At 36.5% G+C, this 21,896-nt stretch overlaps 1 protein-coding gene across 5 annotated transcripts in view; it reads right to left on the bottom strand.

The window, feature by feature from the left end:
- The window catches only part of VPS50 (VPS50 subunit of EARP/GARPII complex), a 140,986-nt gene that overhangs the window by 103,766 nt on the left and 15,324 nt on the right, over positions 1-21,896 (bottom strand). For all 5 annotated transcript variants that reach the window (XR_003516456.1, XM_027573936.2, XM_027573939.2 and 2 more), the window contains 7 exons: positions 17,540-17,662; positions 16,328-16,399; positions 14,295-14,348; positions 13,403-13,473; positions 12,602-12,719; positions 12,462-12,497; positions 11,150-11,232 (listed from right to left, as the gene is read on the bottom strand). Coding sequence is in view for 4 of the 5 variants with exons in the window: in XM_027573936.2 (XP_027429737.1) it covers positions 11,150-11,232; positions 12,462-12,497; positions 12,602-12,719; positions 13,403-13,473; positions 14,295-14,348; positions 16,328-16,399; positions 17,540-17,662 (557 nt within the window). In the remaining variant the exon portion in view is untranslated. The remainder of the gene's footprint in view (positions 1-11,149; positions 11,233-12,461; positions 12,498-12,601; positions 12,720-13,402; positions 13,474-14,294; positions 14,349-16,327; positions 16,400-17,539; positions 17,663-21,896) is intronic.

Below are 21,896 nucleotides of genomic sequence, written 5' to 3'. Positions count from 1 at the left end.
CCCACAGTCCCCAGTATTGCTCTATTTGTACCAAAAAGCTGGGTTCATTACCCTACAATTTAAAGAAGTTCTACAACTTACAATTTTTATTCCACTGCCAAGTTCATATTCTGAGGGGGAAAAAAGGGTATTTTGAAGATTGTGAGAAATTAAATACATGTGTCTATGCTAAAGTATAGTACTCAAAAAAGATATTCTAGTTCTGGTGGTATACAAACTTTTGAGTGCATAATCCAGAATGCTCTCAGATTCTCTCAAGTAGTTTCTTTCAAATGAAATAAACAAGAAAGCAGTTTTGACTTTTAAAAATAACTTTTCTTGAAACTAATTTAGATAAATTTCAAGTGAAAAAGAAATTAAATGCTTCATTCAGACATACTTTAACATAAACATACTCTGATTCCTATTCCCAGTAAATCCCAAATATACGATTCTGTCGATCAACTCAAGAAATGTCAAATAATGTAAAAATGTTCCCTGTCAGTTATAAAAGTGAACAAAACTCGTACACTATCTTTTATTAAAGATGTTGAAACACACCATATCTCAAGGAAAATACAAGGTACTGAAGGGGTACAAGTTTTCTTTCAGTTACATTGTATTACTTGGTACTTAATGTATTAAGCTACACAGTCATATAACCTGAGACAGACAACACACTCAAGGGCTCTTTATGCAGAAGCAAATACATGAATTCTGTTTTTCCTGCTTTCAGAATCTTAAGAGTCAGCCCTCAGTTGCCCCATGTAATCTACTCCTAAGACGACAGGGTCTCTCCCATCTACCAAAACCCTTTTTTCCAACAAAAGAGCAATGTGACTAGAAAAGAAAAGAGGAACATACACTCTACCTAGGAAAAATTAAAAAGTGGACAAGCAGTTACGTTGTGCATATGAACTTGCCTAAAGTATATAAAAAAAAAAAAAAATTACACCAGAATCCAGAAATGCTCTGCATCACGGGTTGTTTGTTGTCTTAGGGACATTTCTAAAGGGAATATACTTCACGATTCTCTCACCATCAAGAGAAATGAAAATAAATTTAAATGTTAAAGAAAATGAGAGTATAAACAGTTGGAAATTAGTTACTATTCCTCAGATTACCAGAGTGTCAAATGATTTTTCACTCTCATTCACTCAGGTCCAAGCAAAGATTAAATCTTGCCTTTGGTTAAATTCCACAGCTCCAGGTCAATGAAATGAATTTTTAAAGTGTTGATGAATCATGTCTGAGCAGTCCCAACCAGACAGCTCAACAACAGGTACAGTACTGTATTTAGAAGACCAGAGGAAAAAGAGCAAAAGAAAGGAAAATAAATGCACAAAATAAAAGAGGTACATCCAATTAATAAAGACATAAAAGGAAGAGACAATAAAATTCCTTTCGTTTTTGTGGACTCAACCTGACCTACACGTCAACTAACTCTATCTAGCTCATATCCCATTATCTACAGGAAGTGAACAAATTTCTCATGCTCTCCCAAGTAGGAACAGAAATGTAAAACAAGAAAAAATGAGACTGGGTTAAGCAGGATGAATGGGGGCTAGCAGAGAAAAAACAGTGCTGGTGTGTGAGGAAGAATCCCGGTAGAAGGCTTGGCATCGCCACCAAACAACTCCAACAGCAGCAAAGCTCTCTGAGCCACGCCGACATTATCACTACATCACCAAGTTAAAAACACAACTGTAACAGAGGTCCTGCAAAGCCTAACGTTAAATTAATTCCTTGGGACATTTTAATATATCTATGCATGTATTTTTACCTATTTTCAGAGAATAAGACAAACTTTTCTTATTATTACATGTACAATTCACATGTGTAAACACAGCATGCATCTTATATAATGTACTCCCTAAAAAAAAGCAATTATTACTTTAAGTCACCATTACTGATCTTTTCAATTTCAATCTTTTCACCAGGTCAGATAACTGTAGTCACAGCTCCTCCACATATCACTATATACGAGAAAGGACTCAGAAGTCACTTCACGCTAACTTTAAAAAGTCCAAATAAAAATTTCCTTAAGGAGGGGGCAGAGCAAGATGGCGGAGGAGTAGGAGACCTGGATTTCGTCTGGTCTCAGGAATTCAGCTGAATAGGGATCAAACCATTCTGAACACCTACGAACTCAACAGGAGATCGAAGAAAAGAATAGCACCAACTCTCTGAACAGAAAAGTGACCACTTTCTGAAAGGTAGGACGTGAGGAGAAGTGAACCCGAGGCGATATTCAGGAGGATAGACGGTGGGGGAGGGGGTCTCCATGGGCCGCTTCTGGCAAGTGATAGAGCCACGGAGCACAAAATCGGAACTTTTAGAGGCCGGCTCTGCTGAGGGACATCGCTCCAGTGGCTAAGCTGGGGGTGGAACCCTCACAGGACAGTGTGGTCTCAGGACCCTCGGGGTCACAGAAAGACTCGGGGTGCCTGAGTGCGGCAGAGATCCCAGGTATCGGAGCGGGGAAGCCAGCTGCAGAGACAGAGCCAAGGCGCAGCCTCTCAGCTCGGGGTGGCCATAAACTGTGATTCGCGGCCCAGTCGGGCCACTGCTCCTCCAGCAGGGACCCAACTAGCGGCAGATCCGGGGAGACTCCCCTTCCTCCCCCGAGAGGAGCGGCGCGGGAGCGGACCACAGGGATCTGCTGGGTTTGGAGACTCCACACCAAGTCGGGTGCCAGAGATAGAAACGCTTGGTCACAGGCCGGGTGAGCACGGAGTGCGGCCGGAGACCGGGGAGACGGGAGTGACTGACTGCTTTTCTCTGGGGGCTCACTGAGGAGTGGGGCCCCGAGTTCTCGGCTCCTCCGGGGAGGAGATTGGAGGCCACCATCTTCACTCTCGTCCTCCAAAGCCGTTCGGAAAGCTTGCAGGGAACAAAAGCTCCAGAGAGCAAACCCCAGCAGATTACTTAGCCTGGACCGACAGGGGCGGGGCAATTCCGCCTCCGGCAAAGACATTTGGGAACCACGGCAACAGGCCCCTCCCCCAGGAGATAAACACAAACAGCCAGCCAAGACCAAGTTTACTGATCAATGAGAAGGGGAGAACTCCAGCGCTAGGGGAATACTGCACATAGAATTCATGGCTTTTTTAACATGATTCATTAGTCTTTCAAAGTTAATTTTTTTTAACATTTTTTTTTGGATTTTTCTTTTTCCCTTCTCAACCAACATCTTATCAACCCCTTTTTAAAAAAAAAACATTTTTATTTTTCATTTTTAGAGTCATATTCTACCCCTTCATAGTAGTTACCCTTATTTTGGACATATATATAATATATATATAAGTTGTTCTCTCTTTAAAATTTTAAGATACACTTTCTTCTAACAGATCAAAATCTACCCTAAATCACTAGTGTATGGCTTTGTTCTAGTCCCCTGCCTGATCACATTCTCTCCCTTTTTTTTTCTTTTTTTTTAAATCTTTTTTCAAACAACTTCTTATCAATTCCTTTTATAAAATCTTTTATAATTTTCATCTTTACAGTCATCTTCCATCCCTTCATTGTATCAACTTATTTTGTACATATATAAGTCTTTCTTTCTTTAAAATTTTAGGAGGCACTTTATTCTAACAGACCAAAATATACCCAAAATCTAGTATGTGGCACTGATCTATGCACTAGCCTGATCATATTTGATCATATTCTGTTTTTTTTTGTTTTCTGTTTTTGTTTGTTTTTCTCTTTTTCTTTTTTTTTTTCTCTTTCTTTTTTCTTTCTTTCCCTTTCTTATCCCCTGGTTTCAGGTCTTTTCTGATTTGTTTAGAGTATATTTTCTGGGGATGTTGTTAACCTGTTAGCATTTTGTTCTCTCATTCATCTATTCTCCTCTGGACAAAATGACAAGACGAAAAAAATCACCTCAACAAAAAAAACAAGAGGTAGTACCGTCTGCCAGGGACCTACTCAATACGGACATTAGTACGATGTCAGACCTAGAGTTCAGCATCATGATTTTAAAGATACTAGCTGGGCTTGAAAAAAGGTTGGAGATTATTAGAGAAACCCTCCTGGGGAAATAAAAGAACTAAAATCTAATAAAAGAACTAAAATCTAACCAAGCTGAAATCAAAAAGGCTATTAATGAGGTGAAATAAAAAATGGGGGCACTAACTGCTAGGATAAATGAGGCAGAAGAGAGAATTAGAGAAATCTGAGAAAAAGAGAGAGAAACAACTAGTGGATCATGAGGGCAGAATTCGAGAGATAAGCAATACCATAAGATGAAACAACATTAGAATAATTGGGATCCCAGAAGAAAAAGAAAGAGAGAGAGGGGCAGAAGGTATATGGGAGCAAATTATAGCAGAGAACTTCCATAATGTGGGGAAGGAAACAGGCATCAAAATCCAGGAGGCACAGAGAACCCCTCTCAAAATCAATAAAATTAGGTCAACACCCCGACATCTAAAAGTAAAACTTACGAGTCACAAGAGACAAAGAGAAAATCTTGAAAGCAGCTCGGGAGAAGAGATATGTAACCAATAATGGTAGAAACATTAGACTGGCAACAGACCTATCCACAGAGACCTGGAAGGCCAGAAAGGACTGGCATGATATCTTCAGAGCACTAAACGAGAAAAATATGCAGCCAAGAATACTATATCCAGCTAGGCTGTCATTGAAAACAGAAGGAGAAATAAAAAGCTTCCAGGACAAACAAAAACTAAAGGAATCTGCAAACACGAAACCAGCCCTACAAGAAATCTTGAAACGGGTCCTCTAAGCAAAGAGAGAGCCTAAAAGCAGCATAGATCAGAAAGGAACACAGACAATATACAGTAACAGTCACCTTACAGGCAATACAATGGCACTAAATTCATATCTTTCAATAGTTACCCTGAATGTAAATGGGCTAAATGCCCCAATCAAAAGACACAGGCTATCAGATTGGATTAAAAAACAAGACCCATCAATATGCTGTCTGCAAGAGACTCATTTTAGACCCAAAGACACCCCCAGATTGAAAGTGAGGGGGGGAAACCATTTACCATGCTAATGGACACCAAAAGAAAGCTGGGATGGCAATCCTCATATCAGACAAATTAGATTTTAAAACAAAGACTGTAATAAGAGATGAAGAAGGACACTATATCCTACTTAAAAGGTCTATCCAAGAAGAAGATATAACAAATTGTAAATATCTATGCCCCTAACATAGGAGCAGCCAATTATATAAGGCAATTAATAACAAAAGCAAAGAAACACATTGACAACAATAATAGTGGGGGACTTTAACACCCCCCTGACTGAAATGGACAGATCATTTAAGCAAAAGATCAACAAGGAAATAAAGACTTTAAATAACACACTGGACCAAATGGACTTCACAGACCTATTCAGAACATTCCATCCCAAAGCAACAGAATACACATTCTTCTCTAGTGCCCATGGAACATTCTTCAGAATAGATCACATCCTAGGTCACAAATCAGGTCTCAACTGGTACCAAAAGATTGGGATTATTCCCTGCATATTTCCAGACAACAATGCTTTGAAACTAGAACTCAATCACAAGAGGAAAGTCGGAAAGAACTCAAATACACGGAGGCTAAAGAGCATCCTACTAAAGAATGAATGGGTCAACCAGGAAATTAAAGAAGAATTTAAAAATTCATGGAAACCAATGAAAATGAAAACACAACTGTTCAAAATCTTTGGGATGCAGCAAAGGCAGTCCTGAGGGGAAAATATATAGCAATACAAGCCTTTCTCAAGAAACAAGAAAGGTCTCAAATACACAACCTAAGCCTACACCTAAATGAGCTAGAGAAAAAACAGCAAATAAAGCCTAAACCCAGCAGGAGAAGAGAAATAATAAAGATCAGAGCAGAAATCAATGAAATAGAAACCAAAAGAAAAGAGAACAGATCAATGGAACTAGGAGCTGGTTCTTGGAAAGAATTAACAAGACTGATAAACCCCTGGCCAGACTTATCACAAAGAAAAGAGAAATGACCCAAATCAACAAAATCATGAATGAAAGAGGAGGGATCACAACCAACACCAAAGAAATACAATTATAAGAACATATTATGAGTAACTCTATGCCAGCAAATTAGACAATCTAGAAGAAATGGATGCATTCCTAGAGATGTATCAACTACCAAAATTGAACCAGGAAGAAATAGAAAACCTAAACAGACCTATAACCACAAAGGAAATTGAAGCAGTCATCAAAAATCTCCCAAAAAACAAAAGCCCAGGGCCAGATGGTTTCCCAGGGGAATTCTACCAAACATTTAAAGAAGAATTAATACCTATTCTCCTGAAACTGTTCCAAAAAATAGAAATGGAAGGAAAACTTCCAAACTCGTTTTATGAGGCCACCATTATCTTGATCCCAAAACACACAAAGACCCCATCAAAAAGGAGAATTACAGACCAATATCCTTGATGAACATGGATGCAATAATTCTCACCAAAATACTAGCCAATAGGATCCAACAGTACATTAAAAGGATTATTCACCATGACCAAGTGGGATTTATGCCTGGGCTGCAAGGTTGGTTCAACATCCGCAAATCAATCAACGTGATATAATATATTAACAAAAGAAAGAACAAGAATCATATGATCCTCTCAATAGATGCAGAGAAAGCATTTGACAAAGTACAGCATCCTTTCTTGATCAAAACTCTTCAGAGTATAGGGATAGAGGATACATACCTCAATATCATAAAAGCCATCTACAAAAAACCTACATGAATATCATTCTCAATGGGGAAAAGCTGAGAGCTTTCCCCCTAAGGTCAGGAACGTGGCAGGGAGGTCCACTCTCACCACTGCTATTCAACATAGTATTAGAAGTCCTAGCCACAACAACCAGACAAAAAAAAGAAATCAAAGGCATCCAAATCAGCAAGGAGGGAGTCAAACTCTCACTCTTTGCAGATGATATGATACTTTATGTGGAAAACCCAAAAGACTCCACCCCCAAACTGCTAAAACTTATTCAGGAATTCAGTAAAGTGGCAGGATATAAAATCAATGCACAGAAATCAGTGGCATTCCTATACACCAACAACAAGACAGAAGAGAGACAAATTAAGGAGTCGATCCCATTTACAATTGCACCCAAAACCATAAGATACCTAGGAATAAATCTAACCAAAGAGACAGAGGATCTGTACTGAGAAAACTGTAAAATACTCATGAAAGAAATTGAGGAAGACACAAAGAAATGGAAAAACGTTCCATGATCATGGATTGGAAGAACAAACATTGTGAAGATGTCAATGCTACCTAGAGCCATCTACACATTCAATGCAATCCCCATCAAAATACCATCCACTTTTTTCAAAGAAATCGAACAAATAATCCTAAAATTTGTATAGAACCAGAAGAGACCCCAAACAGCCAGAGGAATGTTGAAAAAGAAAAGCAAAGCTGGCGGCATCACAATTCCGGACTTCCAGCTCTATTACAAAGCTGTCATCATCATGACAGTATGGTACTGGCAGAAAAACAGACACATAGATCAATGGAACAGAATCGAGAGCCCACAAATGGACTCTCAACTCTATGGTCAACTCATTTTTGACAAAGCAGGAAAGAATGTCCAGTGGAAAAAAGACAGTCTCTTCAACAAATGGTGTTGGGAAAATTGGACAGCCACGTGCAGAAGACTGAAACTGGACCATTTCCTTACACCACACACAAAAATAGACTCCAAATGGTTGAAAGACCTAAATGTGAGACAGCAGTCCATCAAAATCCTAAAGGAGAACACAGGCAGCAACCTCTTCGACCTCAGCCGCAGCAACTTCTTCCTAGAAACATCGCCAAAGGCAAGGGAAGCAAGGGCAAAAATGAACTATTGGAATTTCATCAAGATAAAAAGCTTTTGCACAGCCAAAGAAACAGTCCACAAAACCAAGAGACAACCGACAGAATGGGAGAAAATGTTTGCAAATGACATATCAGATAAAGGGCTAGTATCCAAAATCTATAAAGAACTTATCAAACTCAACACCCAAAGAACAAATAATCCAATCAAGAAATGGGCAGAAGACATGAACAGACATTTTTCCAAAGAAGACATCCAAATGGCCAACAGACACATGAAAAAAAGTGCTCAACATCGCTCGGCATCAGGGAAATCCAAATCAAAACCTCCATGAGATACCACCTCACACCAGTCAGAATGGCTAAAATTAACAAGTCAGGAAACGACAGATGTTGGCGGGGATGCGGAGAAAGGGGAACCCTCCTCCACTGTTGGTGGGAATGCAAGCTGGTGCAGCCACTCTGGAAAACAGTATGGAGGTTCCTCAAAAAGTTGAAAATAGAGCTACCATACGATCCAGCAATTGCACTACTGGGTATTTACCACAAAGATACAAATGTAGGGATCCGAAAGGGTACATGCACCCCAGTGTTTATAGCAGCAATGTCCACAATAGCCAAACTGTGGAAAGAGCCAAGATGTCCATCGACAGATGAATGGATAAAGAAGATGTGGTCTATATACACAATGGAATATTATGCAGCCATCAAAAGGAATGAGATCTTGCCATTTGCAACGATGTGGATGGAACTGGAGGATGTTATGCTGAGCGTAATAAGTCAATCAGAGAAAGACATGTATCATATGACCTCACTGATATGAGGAATTCTTAATCTCAGGAAACAAACTGAGGGTTGCTGGAGTGGTGGGGGGTGGGAGGCATGGGGTGGCTGGGTGATAGACATTGGGGAGGGTATGTGCTGTGGTGAGTGCTGTGAATTGTGCAAGACTGTTGAATCACAGATCTGTACCTCTGAAACAAATAATGCAATATATGTTAAGAAAAAAAAAGATAGGAGGGGAAGAATGAAGGGGGGGAATCGGAGGGGGAGACGAACCAGGAGAGACTATGGACTCTGAAAAACAAACTGAGGGTTCTAGAGGGGAGGGGGATGGGGGGATGGGTTAGCCTGGTGATGGGTATTAAAGAGGGCACATTCTGCATGGAGCACTGGGTGTTATGCACAAACAATGAATCATGGAACACTACATCAAAAACTAATGATGTAATGTAGGGTGATTAACATAACAATAAAAAATTAAAATAAAAAAATTTCCTTAAAAAACATTTTGTATAGTTAACTCTCATCAAGTAGATAATTACTTTAGCACAGCCAAAATTTTTAATTATTGAGGAAAAACAAAGTGCCAACACCTGTCACCCTCTACCTCAATTTCCTTCCACCAAATTTCCACACCCATTCTTTCCTATTATAATAGAAAGTGACCTTTTCAACATCAACTCTACTATAATCCCTACAAAGCCTTAGCATAATATTATGTCCTCTATTTTATTTTCAACCTCTCACTTTCTGATAGATTTTCAAATATGCAAATTTCCCCCTCAATTCCACATCACCCCTCTTTATAAAATTTTCTCATCCTATACTTATACTTCAAGCAAATCTATCCCAACAAAGTCAGCTATGATTTCTTTGGATAGATATTTTCAGTCTTCATTTTGCTTGTTATCTCTGCAACAAAGACTTCATCAAAATACCCATAATCTCCTATCCACAACCCTCATACCTTGTCTTTAGCTAACTCCTTTGCCCCTCCTTCAAGTCCTCCTTAGTCTTGACCCCGAAGGAAAGTTAGATCCCAATACTTCCTCTGTATGCTCAACACCCATCTCCCTAAGACCCCATCCTACCATCCCACTATGCCTTCTTCAATCCAAGCCTCTTGATAGATTACCTAGGTAATCTAGAAAACTAGGGATTATAATGATTACTTTATGTATAGTTCAACACTATTCAGCCAATTTTAAAGCAAAGCACCTGGCATATAATAAACCCTTAGTAATGTACAACTGCCTGAATTATGTTCACCCAATCACATATAAGCTGTTCTCACTGTAATTGATTCATCACCACAAAATAAACTAAATGCATGCTATGTCTCTTCAGGACCCAGAAGGCCCCTGTTAGAAATTTTCAAATACATTCAACATATTAAAGCTAATTCTCTATTTACTCAATTTAAAAAAATCTAAACATAATCAAGTCTTTAATAGTGACAGTAAATCGGTGTCAAAATGGATAAAAACAAAACATCACTGGAACTACCCAACTATGCATTTCCTAATCAAATAAAAAGTGTGTTGATTCAGTATGCACAATCCTAAAGAAAAAAAATACCATAAATATTAAATAGCATCTCTAGTGGGAAAATAGCTAGCTCTTATCCTACATCCTGCAAAGACCCATGATGTGGGGGTATATTAAAAGAAAAAAATTTAATTAAATCTGTATTAATGTTTTGGTCTTCCCTAATCCTTTTATTTTTCAGATACTAACAATCAACATCTACAACATGGGTGCATCATGCTCACTAACTGCCAGAATTTCCATACAGGAGAGACTGAGGGGTTATGTTCTAGGATAGGCATGCATTTAATTTGAAACTGGGTTTGCTTGGCAAGCATATGATTTTACTTAGATTGTATGTTTACTTGAGATGGTTTTAGAGGAATGATGGAAATTACACCTGGGGATTGAGCCTCCCCAAGAGACTGCCACCAGTAATGCAAAACCTTCATTTTAAGCAGACCAAAAACCCATTAATAAAGTAGAACTAATAGCAAAGGCTGCAATGGCCATTTTTACACTGTACATTTTATAAATAACTAAATAAAAGATGTAACACAACAAATACATAAACACTTAAATATGTCAAAGATGATTATTACATAAAATTAAATCACACTTAAATTTTCCAAAATAATTCTTATCAAGATGAGCCAAACACTTGAACTGTCTGGATGTGAAAAACAAACGGCAGTAACACTCTCAATATTTATAAGCTGGGCAAAGTTAAGGAGGAAAAATTCCCAAGAGATGCAAGAGAAATGTAAACAGATAAATTTATTCTTCTCTACTACTCTATAAATTGGAAAGAATATGAAAAAAAAGTTTCAATGAGGTGAAAAGAAGGGGTAGGATTAAAAATATCTGATCTTTCACACCTTATAAATTATTATTTATAATTTCATTGTACTGCCCATTTATGAACAAGAATGCTAAACTAGAACATAACACCTAATATTAATTTTCAATGTTCGTTAACATTGTGTGTTACACAGCTCGTATGTTAAAAACTGACAACAGAGTCAGCTTTAACATTTTTATATTACCTTACCTTATGCAACTGTAATGTTTAAAAGTGCTGGCAGCTTTCTGACATTCCAGGCACAACTGAATAGCTCCTGGATAGTCTTCCTCCTTAAGATAACAACAGAAGTCATTAAATAGGGCACAGTTTTTCCTAAAGTCCCTGAAAAAAATAAATCTCCGCTCATACTCCATCCAAAAGTTACAGAACCTGAAAATTTTAATTCCTCTTAAGTAAGGATTAGAATACCAATGATAGATAAATAATAAAATATAAAGAGACGACTAGCTCCAAGCCTAAAATGTATGCATAGAAAAAATATTCTCTTCCCTCATATACATAGTAACAGCCCTCTAAGACCATGACATGTGGATAAAGCCTACACAAAATAATAAGCTGCTTCACAGGGAAAGTGTTCTTTAACTGTTAATATATCTTCTTTCAGTAATGTTTATATAAAATGTTCCAAACCAGTATGAATTCCACTTGTAATCAACACTCAAGAGTTTTACCACCAAGAAATCAATAAATATTTTAAAACAAATAAAGTTGTTAGAAAGTGAAATATTCGGTCTATGGCCATACCATCCGGAATGTGGCCAATCTCAACTGATCTTGGAAGCTAAGCAGGGTTGGGCCTGGCTAGTACTTGGATGGGAGAAGTGAAATATTCATTAATAGCCTTGGAATGTTTTTATCATCTAAACAGTAATTTAATGCCAAATGAAATTTTCATATGCATTCCTCAAATCTAAGTTTAGAAGTAACACGGTGATTACCGAAAACCATAAAAAAGTTTTCCTATGCTCATCTCTATAATTGGACAAATGTACTTCAAACCAGTGGGGATGCTGAAATGATGACAAAGTACCTACCTGAAGGACCTCAAGTATTATGGGAAACACACACATTACCTTATGCTTTATAAAACAAGTACATAGAGAATGCTAAGAAAGCATCAAAGAGAAAACAGATGGCTCACTCAAAAAACCAATTATTATATGAGAGACCAAACATAACTCAAATATGACATATTCCTTAAATCATTCCTGTATGCTTGATACAAAAGATAATTTTATTGCTATTTGGGTGCAAATGCAATCAATACACTGAAGTTAACATTCCCACATTGCTACAAAGTAAACATTTCCCCAAATAAATTTTTCTAAATGAAATATGTCAATAGAAAAATGCTCTAGAGCAAGTACATTTACATGTCTAAAAATGTTCTTTATACCAAGTAGCAATTTGAAAGAAATACACATCTGAATGTTTTCCACTATAATTTTTCTATTTAATAGTATCAGGATCACCAAATTTCCAAACTTTGTTTACTTACCTCCAGCATTTCACTTAAGCGCACATCTGTTCTTTGCTGGGAAAAACAAACAAACAAACAAACAAAACACAAAAGTCAAAGGTAAATCTGTTTCAACCATAAAATTAAGTTTTAATTTTTAAATAGTAACCTGTGTATACCAATGTTTTTATAGTTCTCAGAGATTTCAGAAGTCCAATCAGCAACTGACGTTTCCTTTGATTTGCAAGAAGGCCTAAACTAGCTTGAGTAAAACCTTCCTTGGCAATATTCAAGTGTCTGCAAAAAAGAAGAATAAATACTTAAATTTTTCTAATAAGAACACTATTCACAATTAGGTAACTGATGAGGTGGTATCCTCAATTACTCTTAAAATTAGGGATTGTGACTACTATTTGACAAATGTATTCAACGGCTCAATCTCAACCAGCATTACTCAAAGCATGGTGGGTGGACTGGTGCCAATCCTCAAACTGTTACTGATCCACCACAAGAAAAGTACAGAAATGGAGAGTAAGTATTAAAAAACTACTGAGAGCAAAAATTGATATAATTTTAAGTTTGATGAATTAATAAAAAAAACTGAGACAACATTCTCTATGTCCTAGGTTACTTTCTTAGTATTTTGTTTTTAGTGCATTTTATAAAAATAGTCCAAAAAAATGGAAATTAAAAAAGAAAAAAAAATCTGATCCTTATAGTTTGAGAAGCATTAATCTAAACAGAACAGCAGTACGTTAAAGCCATAATGAGATTTACAGATATTTCATTTCAAACACACTTTCTTAGTGCAGGTTTTAGATCATATTATATATTCAGTTAATGAACAGTAGTCTAGAAGATTTGCCTTTAAAAGACAAACTCGTAAGTCATAATAAAAACTCAATTATCAATGACAGTTTCACAATTTTTCTCGAAATGTTTTCCAGCTTAAAAAACAAAATATTCATCAAATGCAATACCTCCTCCCATTTGTGCAGATAACAGCAGCTAACTGAAGACCCGTCTGTAATGAGGTAACTCTTTCAAGTTCCTATGGAAAAATTAGGTATAGGTTATTGTGGAGGCATTTTATTTTTCTTTATTATTCATATGATACTCTAACAAAAACTTTAGTGGGTTTCAAAGAAAAGCCTGCTTAGAAAACAAAGTAGCAACAAAGATAGCTAAAATTGAAAACTGTTGGTGTATCTTTCACAAAATAATTTAAAATGACTACTTTCAAATGATTTTCACAATGACATATGATAAAATACTTAGTATTGCTTATAAGGAAAACTAGATACAACCTGTTTTATACAGGCATAAACAAATACTAATAATACATCCATTGAAATGTTTCTACCCAACAGAACTTCAGAAGATAATCAAGGATATGACAAGTATGATTTCTGTTTCCTAAGATGCTTTGAGAACAGATGTCTTCATTTGAACACTGGTAGGTATTTCAGTGGATTTTGGAGTCTCTGATTTTCTGATTCAAAGACAGATTCAGTTATAAGATTCCCATTTTATTATATTTTAAAGACAGATTGTTACACTGCTACTGAACAGTCATTATTAATGATCGACATGTTACAAAGTACACCGAAGGAATTTTCACTGGACCTTCTAAAGTTTGGAAAAACCAAAGAGATTACTTTAAAATCAATTATAAAAAGTCACTTCTTCAGTTTGGTAAATTCCCCCAAATGAGAGAGAAAAAAATACATATATAGCCCCCCCTACACACACCCCAAATAGAGTCAATATGTTGCTATAGAACTACAGACAAGAGAATAAATTACTTCAAGTGTAAGTCACTTAGGCATTTTTTTTAAATTTTACTATTAAAAATAACAAATATCATCCTACCTTTACATAAGCAGGCTGTTTTTCAAGGATTAAATCTGCTACTTTTTTAGAGACCTATAAAAACATGCAATCAAACAAAGGAAGTAAAAGAAAAAGCCACATACTTCCCGTTCCATTTTACATTTTAAATTTTTGTAAGAATATTCCATAGGTCTTCCCAATTACTTCTACAGCATGATATTGGCATGCTCTGGGCTATGAAATTAGTAAAAGAGATATAACAGAGAGCATAATACTTGGTCCTTAATAGAAACTCAATAAATGGTCATTATGACTGTTAATAATATGAGAATCACCTGATTTATTAACATGCACAAAGGTGTAAGATCTTTAACGGCTTAAGATTTGCTTTTAAAAGACAAACTCGTAAGACAGTTGAATTTATGGACACAGTGTCTGGAAAACAGAGAATATCCTGTACCCTTTAGATCCTTTGTTCCACCTAAAAAGACAAACAGTAATTTGGTCCTCTACTTCTGAAAACTTGAAAACGTGTTTTGGGGGGATTTTTTTGGAATGCTATGAACATACCTAAGGTTTTCTTGGTCAATTCCATGAAAAATGTTAGTGTAGGTAAGTAAGAATTATAATGATTTTGAATATGAGGCTCTTATTTCAGTTTCAGGGGCACCTGCTAGACTACACTACAGGTACTATAGAGCATGGCACATCCAAAGCATTTAGTGAATTTTTGCTCAAAAAACTCAATTAGTTGAGTTTCCCTTCCCCTTCCCCAAGCAACTGAGAACAAAGAATTACACATACATTCAACTATTGCATTAACCCTTCTTTATCTTCTTAACTGCTTTGAATTTGTTTAGATATGAATCTGTATAGATGTATAGACAGAAACTGGCATAATTTTATCAAACTGGGTTTTTTTTTTTTTAAATAGTTTAAAATAGACAGTATAGTTGTTAGTCTGCACTGTGTCAAGCAGTGTACTAAGTGCTTTCCCTACATTATCTCAATTAGTACTCATAACAATCTATTAAAATGGGTTCCTCATTTTCCAGATGAATAATCTTAAATATAGTAGTAACTGACCCACAGCCCCCACAGCAAGGCCAGGATTCAAGCCCAGGCGTACCAAATTCTAAAGGTCACTGTGCTATCTGGCCCCTATAATGGGGCCTCACTCCCTAAAGAATACTATCAGATCAAGTACAGAGACAGATGTGTACATATTTAAACACACTGAAACCAACAGAAGGCAAAAGATGCCACCATCCACTGGAATCCAGTTCTCTAAAAGCACTTTTACCACACAACCCTCTATTGGTCAAGTCCCTTCCCAACACCACTGCTGCTACCCCCAGGGAGATCCCAGAACCCACTGAGACCTCTGAGTGTAGTACAAAAGAAGGAGAAGTATATCTTTCTTTGTCAGATGTATTATCAAAAAAATAAATAAAAATAAAATAAAATAATTAACAAGATCCCGTACTAACATTATTTAATCTTCTACAGTATAGTCTAAGTTTTATTAAAGGAGCTCAGCCTTCCTCAGCAAGGAAAATCACAGAATCACAGAATTTTACAGCATCCAAGAAAATGCAGGCCTAACCCGTCACTTCACAGATTGAGCAAGGCTAAGTGACTTGCCCAGTGCCAGACAATTAATCAGTGACTACAACTGTAACATTCTGAATCTTAGCTCTTTTCTCTTTGGGCCTATTTCAACTAGAAGTGGGGGCCTTTATTCTGAGGTAAGAAACTATAGTAGGGAAGTCATGCATGCGTGACAAGGAGCCTAAAGGTACTCAGCAATCTAAGAAGAAAAGGTTCAAAAACCTTTGATCACATTCAGGATTCCATAGAAAAAACCTCTCAGTTCTAGAAGGAAATCTATATCAAGGTAATGGGAGGGAAACTGAATAGGCATTAAATTTTTAAATAAATGTATCATTGAGTCTGAGTCATGTTAAATAACATTTGTTTAACATGTTAAGTTAAACCATAAAATCTGCAAATATTACACCTCCCTGCTGTTTCATTTAGTTATGTCAGAAAGAAAGGTGTTTTTTACTTACTGCAGCTTGCTGTTGTTTCAATTTGTCTCTGTACTCCTCTAATTCTTGCAAATTGAGAACAGGAGGGAGTTTCTAAAAAATACCCATAAATGAATAAAAAATAGTTTAATTTGGTTTCATTTACCTGCATACTTCTGCCTTACAAACTATCATCTGTGCATGTAAAACAGTACCTCATCCCATTCCCACCCACTCCTCTTGGCCTCCCCACTTTCCCCACTAGACTTCAGACATGAAAGCTTCCACATGTTTGTTGCCCAACCCTTTCACGTGCCATCCCTCACCCAGCCCTATAGGACAGAAGAAAGTCCCACATCCTAACCTCACCCTCTACCAGCCATAGGTATATCACTACTTGTCTACAATAGAACTCAAAACATTTCCCCTCTGAAATACTAGGAATAGTAACTAAGCACTACAGTGTGATAGTGACAGTTGCTGGAGTACATTCTAGATTCCACATCAGCTTTCAGAAGACAGGATGGGAAACTAACAAAAATGCATACTGCTGTGTATACTGGAAACTCCAAGTTTCAATGGACTGATGAAACTTCAGAACGAGTGGGGGCTGATGGTGTGTACAGTGCATATAAAGTATGTATGCATACTGTATTTGGTTTCATCTAAAACCAGATTTTACTATTCTTTTTTGAATTTCCTATCAATTTAAAATGCCAACATTATAAACATGGCATAGAGGTCTTTATCATGGCTAAAACAATTATGTGAAGATACATTGATGATTAAAAGTCTCAAAGTTTCTCTAAACATATTTTGAACAACATAAAATAAGATAGAGGCAGCATACCAACATATTGTATGCTAACAGTTAAAAACCAAAAATACATGGAAGGGGGTGGGAGGGATGGGGTGGCTGGGTGATGGACATTAGGAAGGGTATGTACTATGATGAATGCTGTGAATTGTGTAAATAAAAATAAAAAATAAAAACCAAAATTACAGTAATGTTTCCTAGACCAATATTCTATAGCCGCACTTAATTTTACATTTTTTAAAATAATTTAATCATTAAACAATGTGGACAGTTCAATAAATCACTATATGGTCATCATAAACCAGTCCTGGTATTAAGGAAGGAAAGGAAGGAAGGAAGGACGGATGAACACCCCTAAAAAGCATTCAAATCTCATCCACCAATTCAGTCACTGAACAAGATAGGGTTTTAATAGGTTTTAATGAATTTTGTTTTACCTCCAGCTCATATTTAACAATATCAAATGAGTCCGTTGAAAAATATACTTGTTCAATACTATTAATTAGCTCTTGTTCAGCTTGAGGGTCACTAGGCTGGTCTCGAAGTTCTCGGAATTCCTCCTTTAAGAAAAAAAAAAGGAAATCACAATTACAGTAATTGTACCTGTTATAATTCTACCTACATGGAAATAAATAATCACCTGTCTTAAAAGTCACAATTCTCCTGGGAACCATTCCAAGCAAGGAGATAAACTGACAGAAGACAGGAAAGTTCACAGAAAATTAGGACTACTAAAACACTAAAATACTAAAAACTACTCATCTATTGGAGAAAAAAAAACTAGCGAATTTGAAGATTCAGATTTTATTTTCAATTCTGTGTGTGCCAATGGATAGGTGGAAGAACTTGTAAGTTTAACAAAAGGAAAAACCAAAGTAACTATGTAGTATCTATCATACATACATACCACATACATACGCATTTTCATCATTTAACATTCTAAAATCTGTCTTAGCACAGATAACCAGGGAATATCTCAATGACTTGCAGGTCACAATCAGCATTAAAACCCTGAGCAGAGCAGACATCCTTCCTTGTGCTGGAAATCTCACTGCTCGGCTAAGAAACACTGGCTCCGGAAAAGATTCACAAGTTTAGCTCTGTAATCCTATGAGGCTTCCTTCAAAGTGTGCTGATAATGCAATTAATGATTGATTATGAATCTAAAGCTCTGTATTTGATAAAACGCTTTCTTTCTAATGATACAGAATGGAGCTTCTATGGATTTACACAACTAAAAAGAGCTTGACAGACAAATCCCTACCCCTAATGTCAGCAGCCTGATCCTATGCAATTGCACTGCATAATTGGATAAACCTTCAGTTAACTGGGAAATTTCATTAACTCAGACACCCACTCTCTGCCATACTAATTAATCAACACATTATTATAGACATTTAACAATTTAGTCCTTTGATTTTTTATTCATATTAATCTCAAATACATTTAAGAACACAAAAGAAACTCATACTTAAAATAATTTGTCATTAAAATAATACTTAACAAAAATCCTTAATAAATCATCATTAATTAAATACACAGAAACTATAATGTCAATTAGAGAACATTGTTTTCCAAATAGAAATACTCTAGATTATTTTATTGCAGGGCATAGTTTTCATTTGTAAAAAAGAACCTCGCTTATATATCTTTTAGACTTTAATTTATAATTTAAATATGAAAAAATTATTAATTATAAAATTATCTCCTCTTAGATTCAAGCTAAAAGAAAATATTAGAGCAATAAACCTGAAACTCAAGAGAATAGTTAACTGTCTATATTTAAAATTCCAATAAATTTAGGGGCACCTGGGTGGCTCAGTCGTTAAGCGTCTGCCTTCGGCTCAGGTCATGATCCCAGGGTCCTGGGATCGAGCCCCGCATCGGGCTCCCTGATCCGCGGGAAGCCTGCTGCTCCCTCTCCCACTCCCCCTGCTTGTGTTCCCTCCTTCGCCGTGTCTCTCTCTGTCACATAAAGGGGGAGTGGGAGAGGGAGAAGCAGGCTTCCCGCGGATCAGGGAGCCCGATGCGGGGCTCGATCCCAGGACCCTGGGATCATGACCTGAGCCGAAGGCAGACGCTTAACAACTGAGCCACCCAGGCGCCCCAAAATTCCAATAAATTTAAAAGAGAAGGCAAAGTCATACAAAAATCAACTCTACATAATTAAAAGTGCATGGGAAAGAAAATGCCTCTTCTGTACCAAAACTCAGCTTATAAAATACATTAACCAAAAAAAAGGGTCAAAGATACAGTCATCAGTGATTTAGCATGCAATCAAATACTATGAGTAAAGTAAGAAATCCAGTGTCCAAACAGTGGGAGCTGCATTCCTGTGTGTGTGTGTGTGTGTGTGTGTAGCAGGGGGTTATCGACAACAAACACACTAATCTGCGTTGCACCCTGGACAATGACACTGAGGAACACACTTGGGTTAAAACCACACCACTTACAGAAAGGTTTCCAACTAGGCTACTCATGGGCAACCTCCAAGCATTTAATAAAAATTTGAAATGAGTGAGACATGAAATGGAAAACGAGATCAGAAATTCTTGGCAATCTCCCTCCCTAAGAGTCCACAGGCATTTGAAATACCAGCTTCTGATGCTGCAACCTGAGGCAGGGAAAAAGACCCAGGTGAGGATCCTCCCTAGGAATTTCACAGCACCACTCAGAAACAAATGAGGTTGGTACCATTAAAAATATATATATATGTATATAAAAATTGCTAAGACTGAAAATATCAAGTACGAAGTCAAGCAAAAAATTCAAATAGGCTGCAATGAATGAACACTTTCATCTTAAAAATAGATATGCCAATGACATATAACTCCATGCTGAGGTTCTCCATACACTACCTAATTAATTGATCTGAAGGTAAAGACCCTTAGGTTTTAGTTGTGACTCTGGTATGAACTTGGGCAACTCAGTCATTTTTTCACCTGTAAAGGACATATACACAAACACAAACACACACACACAATGACAAGTGAAACAAATATCCAAAGTTATTAAGAATGTCAAAGGGAAAACATGATTTCATTTATAAATATCTCACAAGTGTACCCTTCACAAACGTAATGAATCTGTAAAAAGAGTACAATCTGTATATGTATATAAAAGGTCAAGTGCCATTCCTTCCTGGAGAACTAAGCAATTATATCACAGAGAGCAGACAAACCCGTACAATTTCAAAGACACATAACACTTGACACTCTAAGTAACCTAGACTAAGGAGAGGGATAAAATCAAGAACGGCAGAGAAAGAAACATAGCACCCAAAGTAGAATTCAATCCAAAACAAATGTCCAAACTATATCCCTATAAAATACCCTCTCCTTTCAGACAACTTGGTGGCTCCTCTGTGAAAATATACACCTGAACTCATTTAGACAAACTCCACTCTAACTAGATCCCGATCACCTTGTTCCTTTTCATCCCACTGCACCTGAGGGCTGCAAGACTCTGCTTCTACCTGATCATTCTCTATGTTTCACTACTGTTAGTGCCCCGTGCTCAACCCAATAACACACCTTTTGAGAACTGAGATTTCTCCCTATTCCCCATCATTATGTTCTGTAGTGCCAAGGCACACTGTAGGTAACAATCACTGACTAAAATTAATTTACATAGTGAGCTGTATGAAAAAAAAAGAACAAAAAGAAAGGAAAAGACATTAGGTTGTTTTGATAGTCAAAACTTTCCACAAACTCTTAATAAAAGATCTCTTTCTTCTAACGAGAAATAATAAAAAATGTTAAGTGATTTTAGGGATACTTTAAGCATGTAAATTAGAAAAATAAACAAAAACACCAAGATTGTATATTCTTACCACAATTACCCCATAATTTTGCCATTATATAAACTGGTTTCCTTGAATTGGAGATGTAGAAAAATACATAATTCTTCACCTAAAACCAATTTTGCAAACCAATATATATGTATGAGGCACAATTTTACATAAACAAAATTAACAAAATATTTCCTACAAAAAAAATTTAAAAGGCAAAACCAGGGGGCCAGAATAACAAATGAAACTCCTTAGACCATATTAAAATACATGATTTCTTTTAAAGTTACAATAATTTTTGATAAGCTAAGTTTGAGAATCAAGTACTTCAGTCTTACAGATTATAAAAATTCTTTAAAGAATTTTATTTCATAGTAAATTTTAAGTCACATAGTAACTAATAAATACATGTTATCATTAGTGGTATAAATGCTCTATAAAACTTGAAAATCCAAAAATAATATATCGACAACTATAGACCATCAAAATTCACCACAACTTGCTTGCTAATGGTAATCAACTACACTTAAAATAAAGAAAAAGTACATTGCTTACCCCAAAATTAAAACTGAAGAAAAACTACAATTAAGGTAATGAATTTAACTTGTAAAGGGGATAAAAATAAAAATACAATGGCAAAAAAAGAACAAATCAAGTCTCTCTTCCATACTATCATTAGGAAATAACCTGTCTACTTTCAAAGCTCTCTTATCATACCTTTCTCAGTTGAGTCACATGTTTCAATTTAATATTTTTTTAAATTCCCACTATGTAAGAATTCCCTATACTAGGTCATACAGAAATAAAGTTGAGTAAAAAGATAGCTGCTTCAGTAGTAGGAGAGGTCAGATGAAGGAAGAAGCAATGCCCCTGCAAGGCAGAACATAAGGGAGAACAAACAAAACCCAGGGCATCGAAGGGCAGTGAGTCCACATTTGATGGAACAGGTTACCATTTAGAGAAGAGAGAACAGGTGAAATTTCAAATTTGAGAAATTTGGGGAA

The sequence above is a fragment of the Zalophus californianus genome, chromosome 12, assembly GCF_009762305.2.
Source record: "Zalophus californianus isolate mZalCal1 chromosome 12, mZalCal1.pri.v2, whole genome shotgun sequence".
NCBI lineage: Eukaryota > Metazoa > Chordata > Mammalia > Carnivora > Otariidae > Zalophus > Zalophus californianus.
This window is presented reverse-complemented; position numbering and strand designations above follow the sequence as displayed.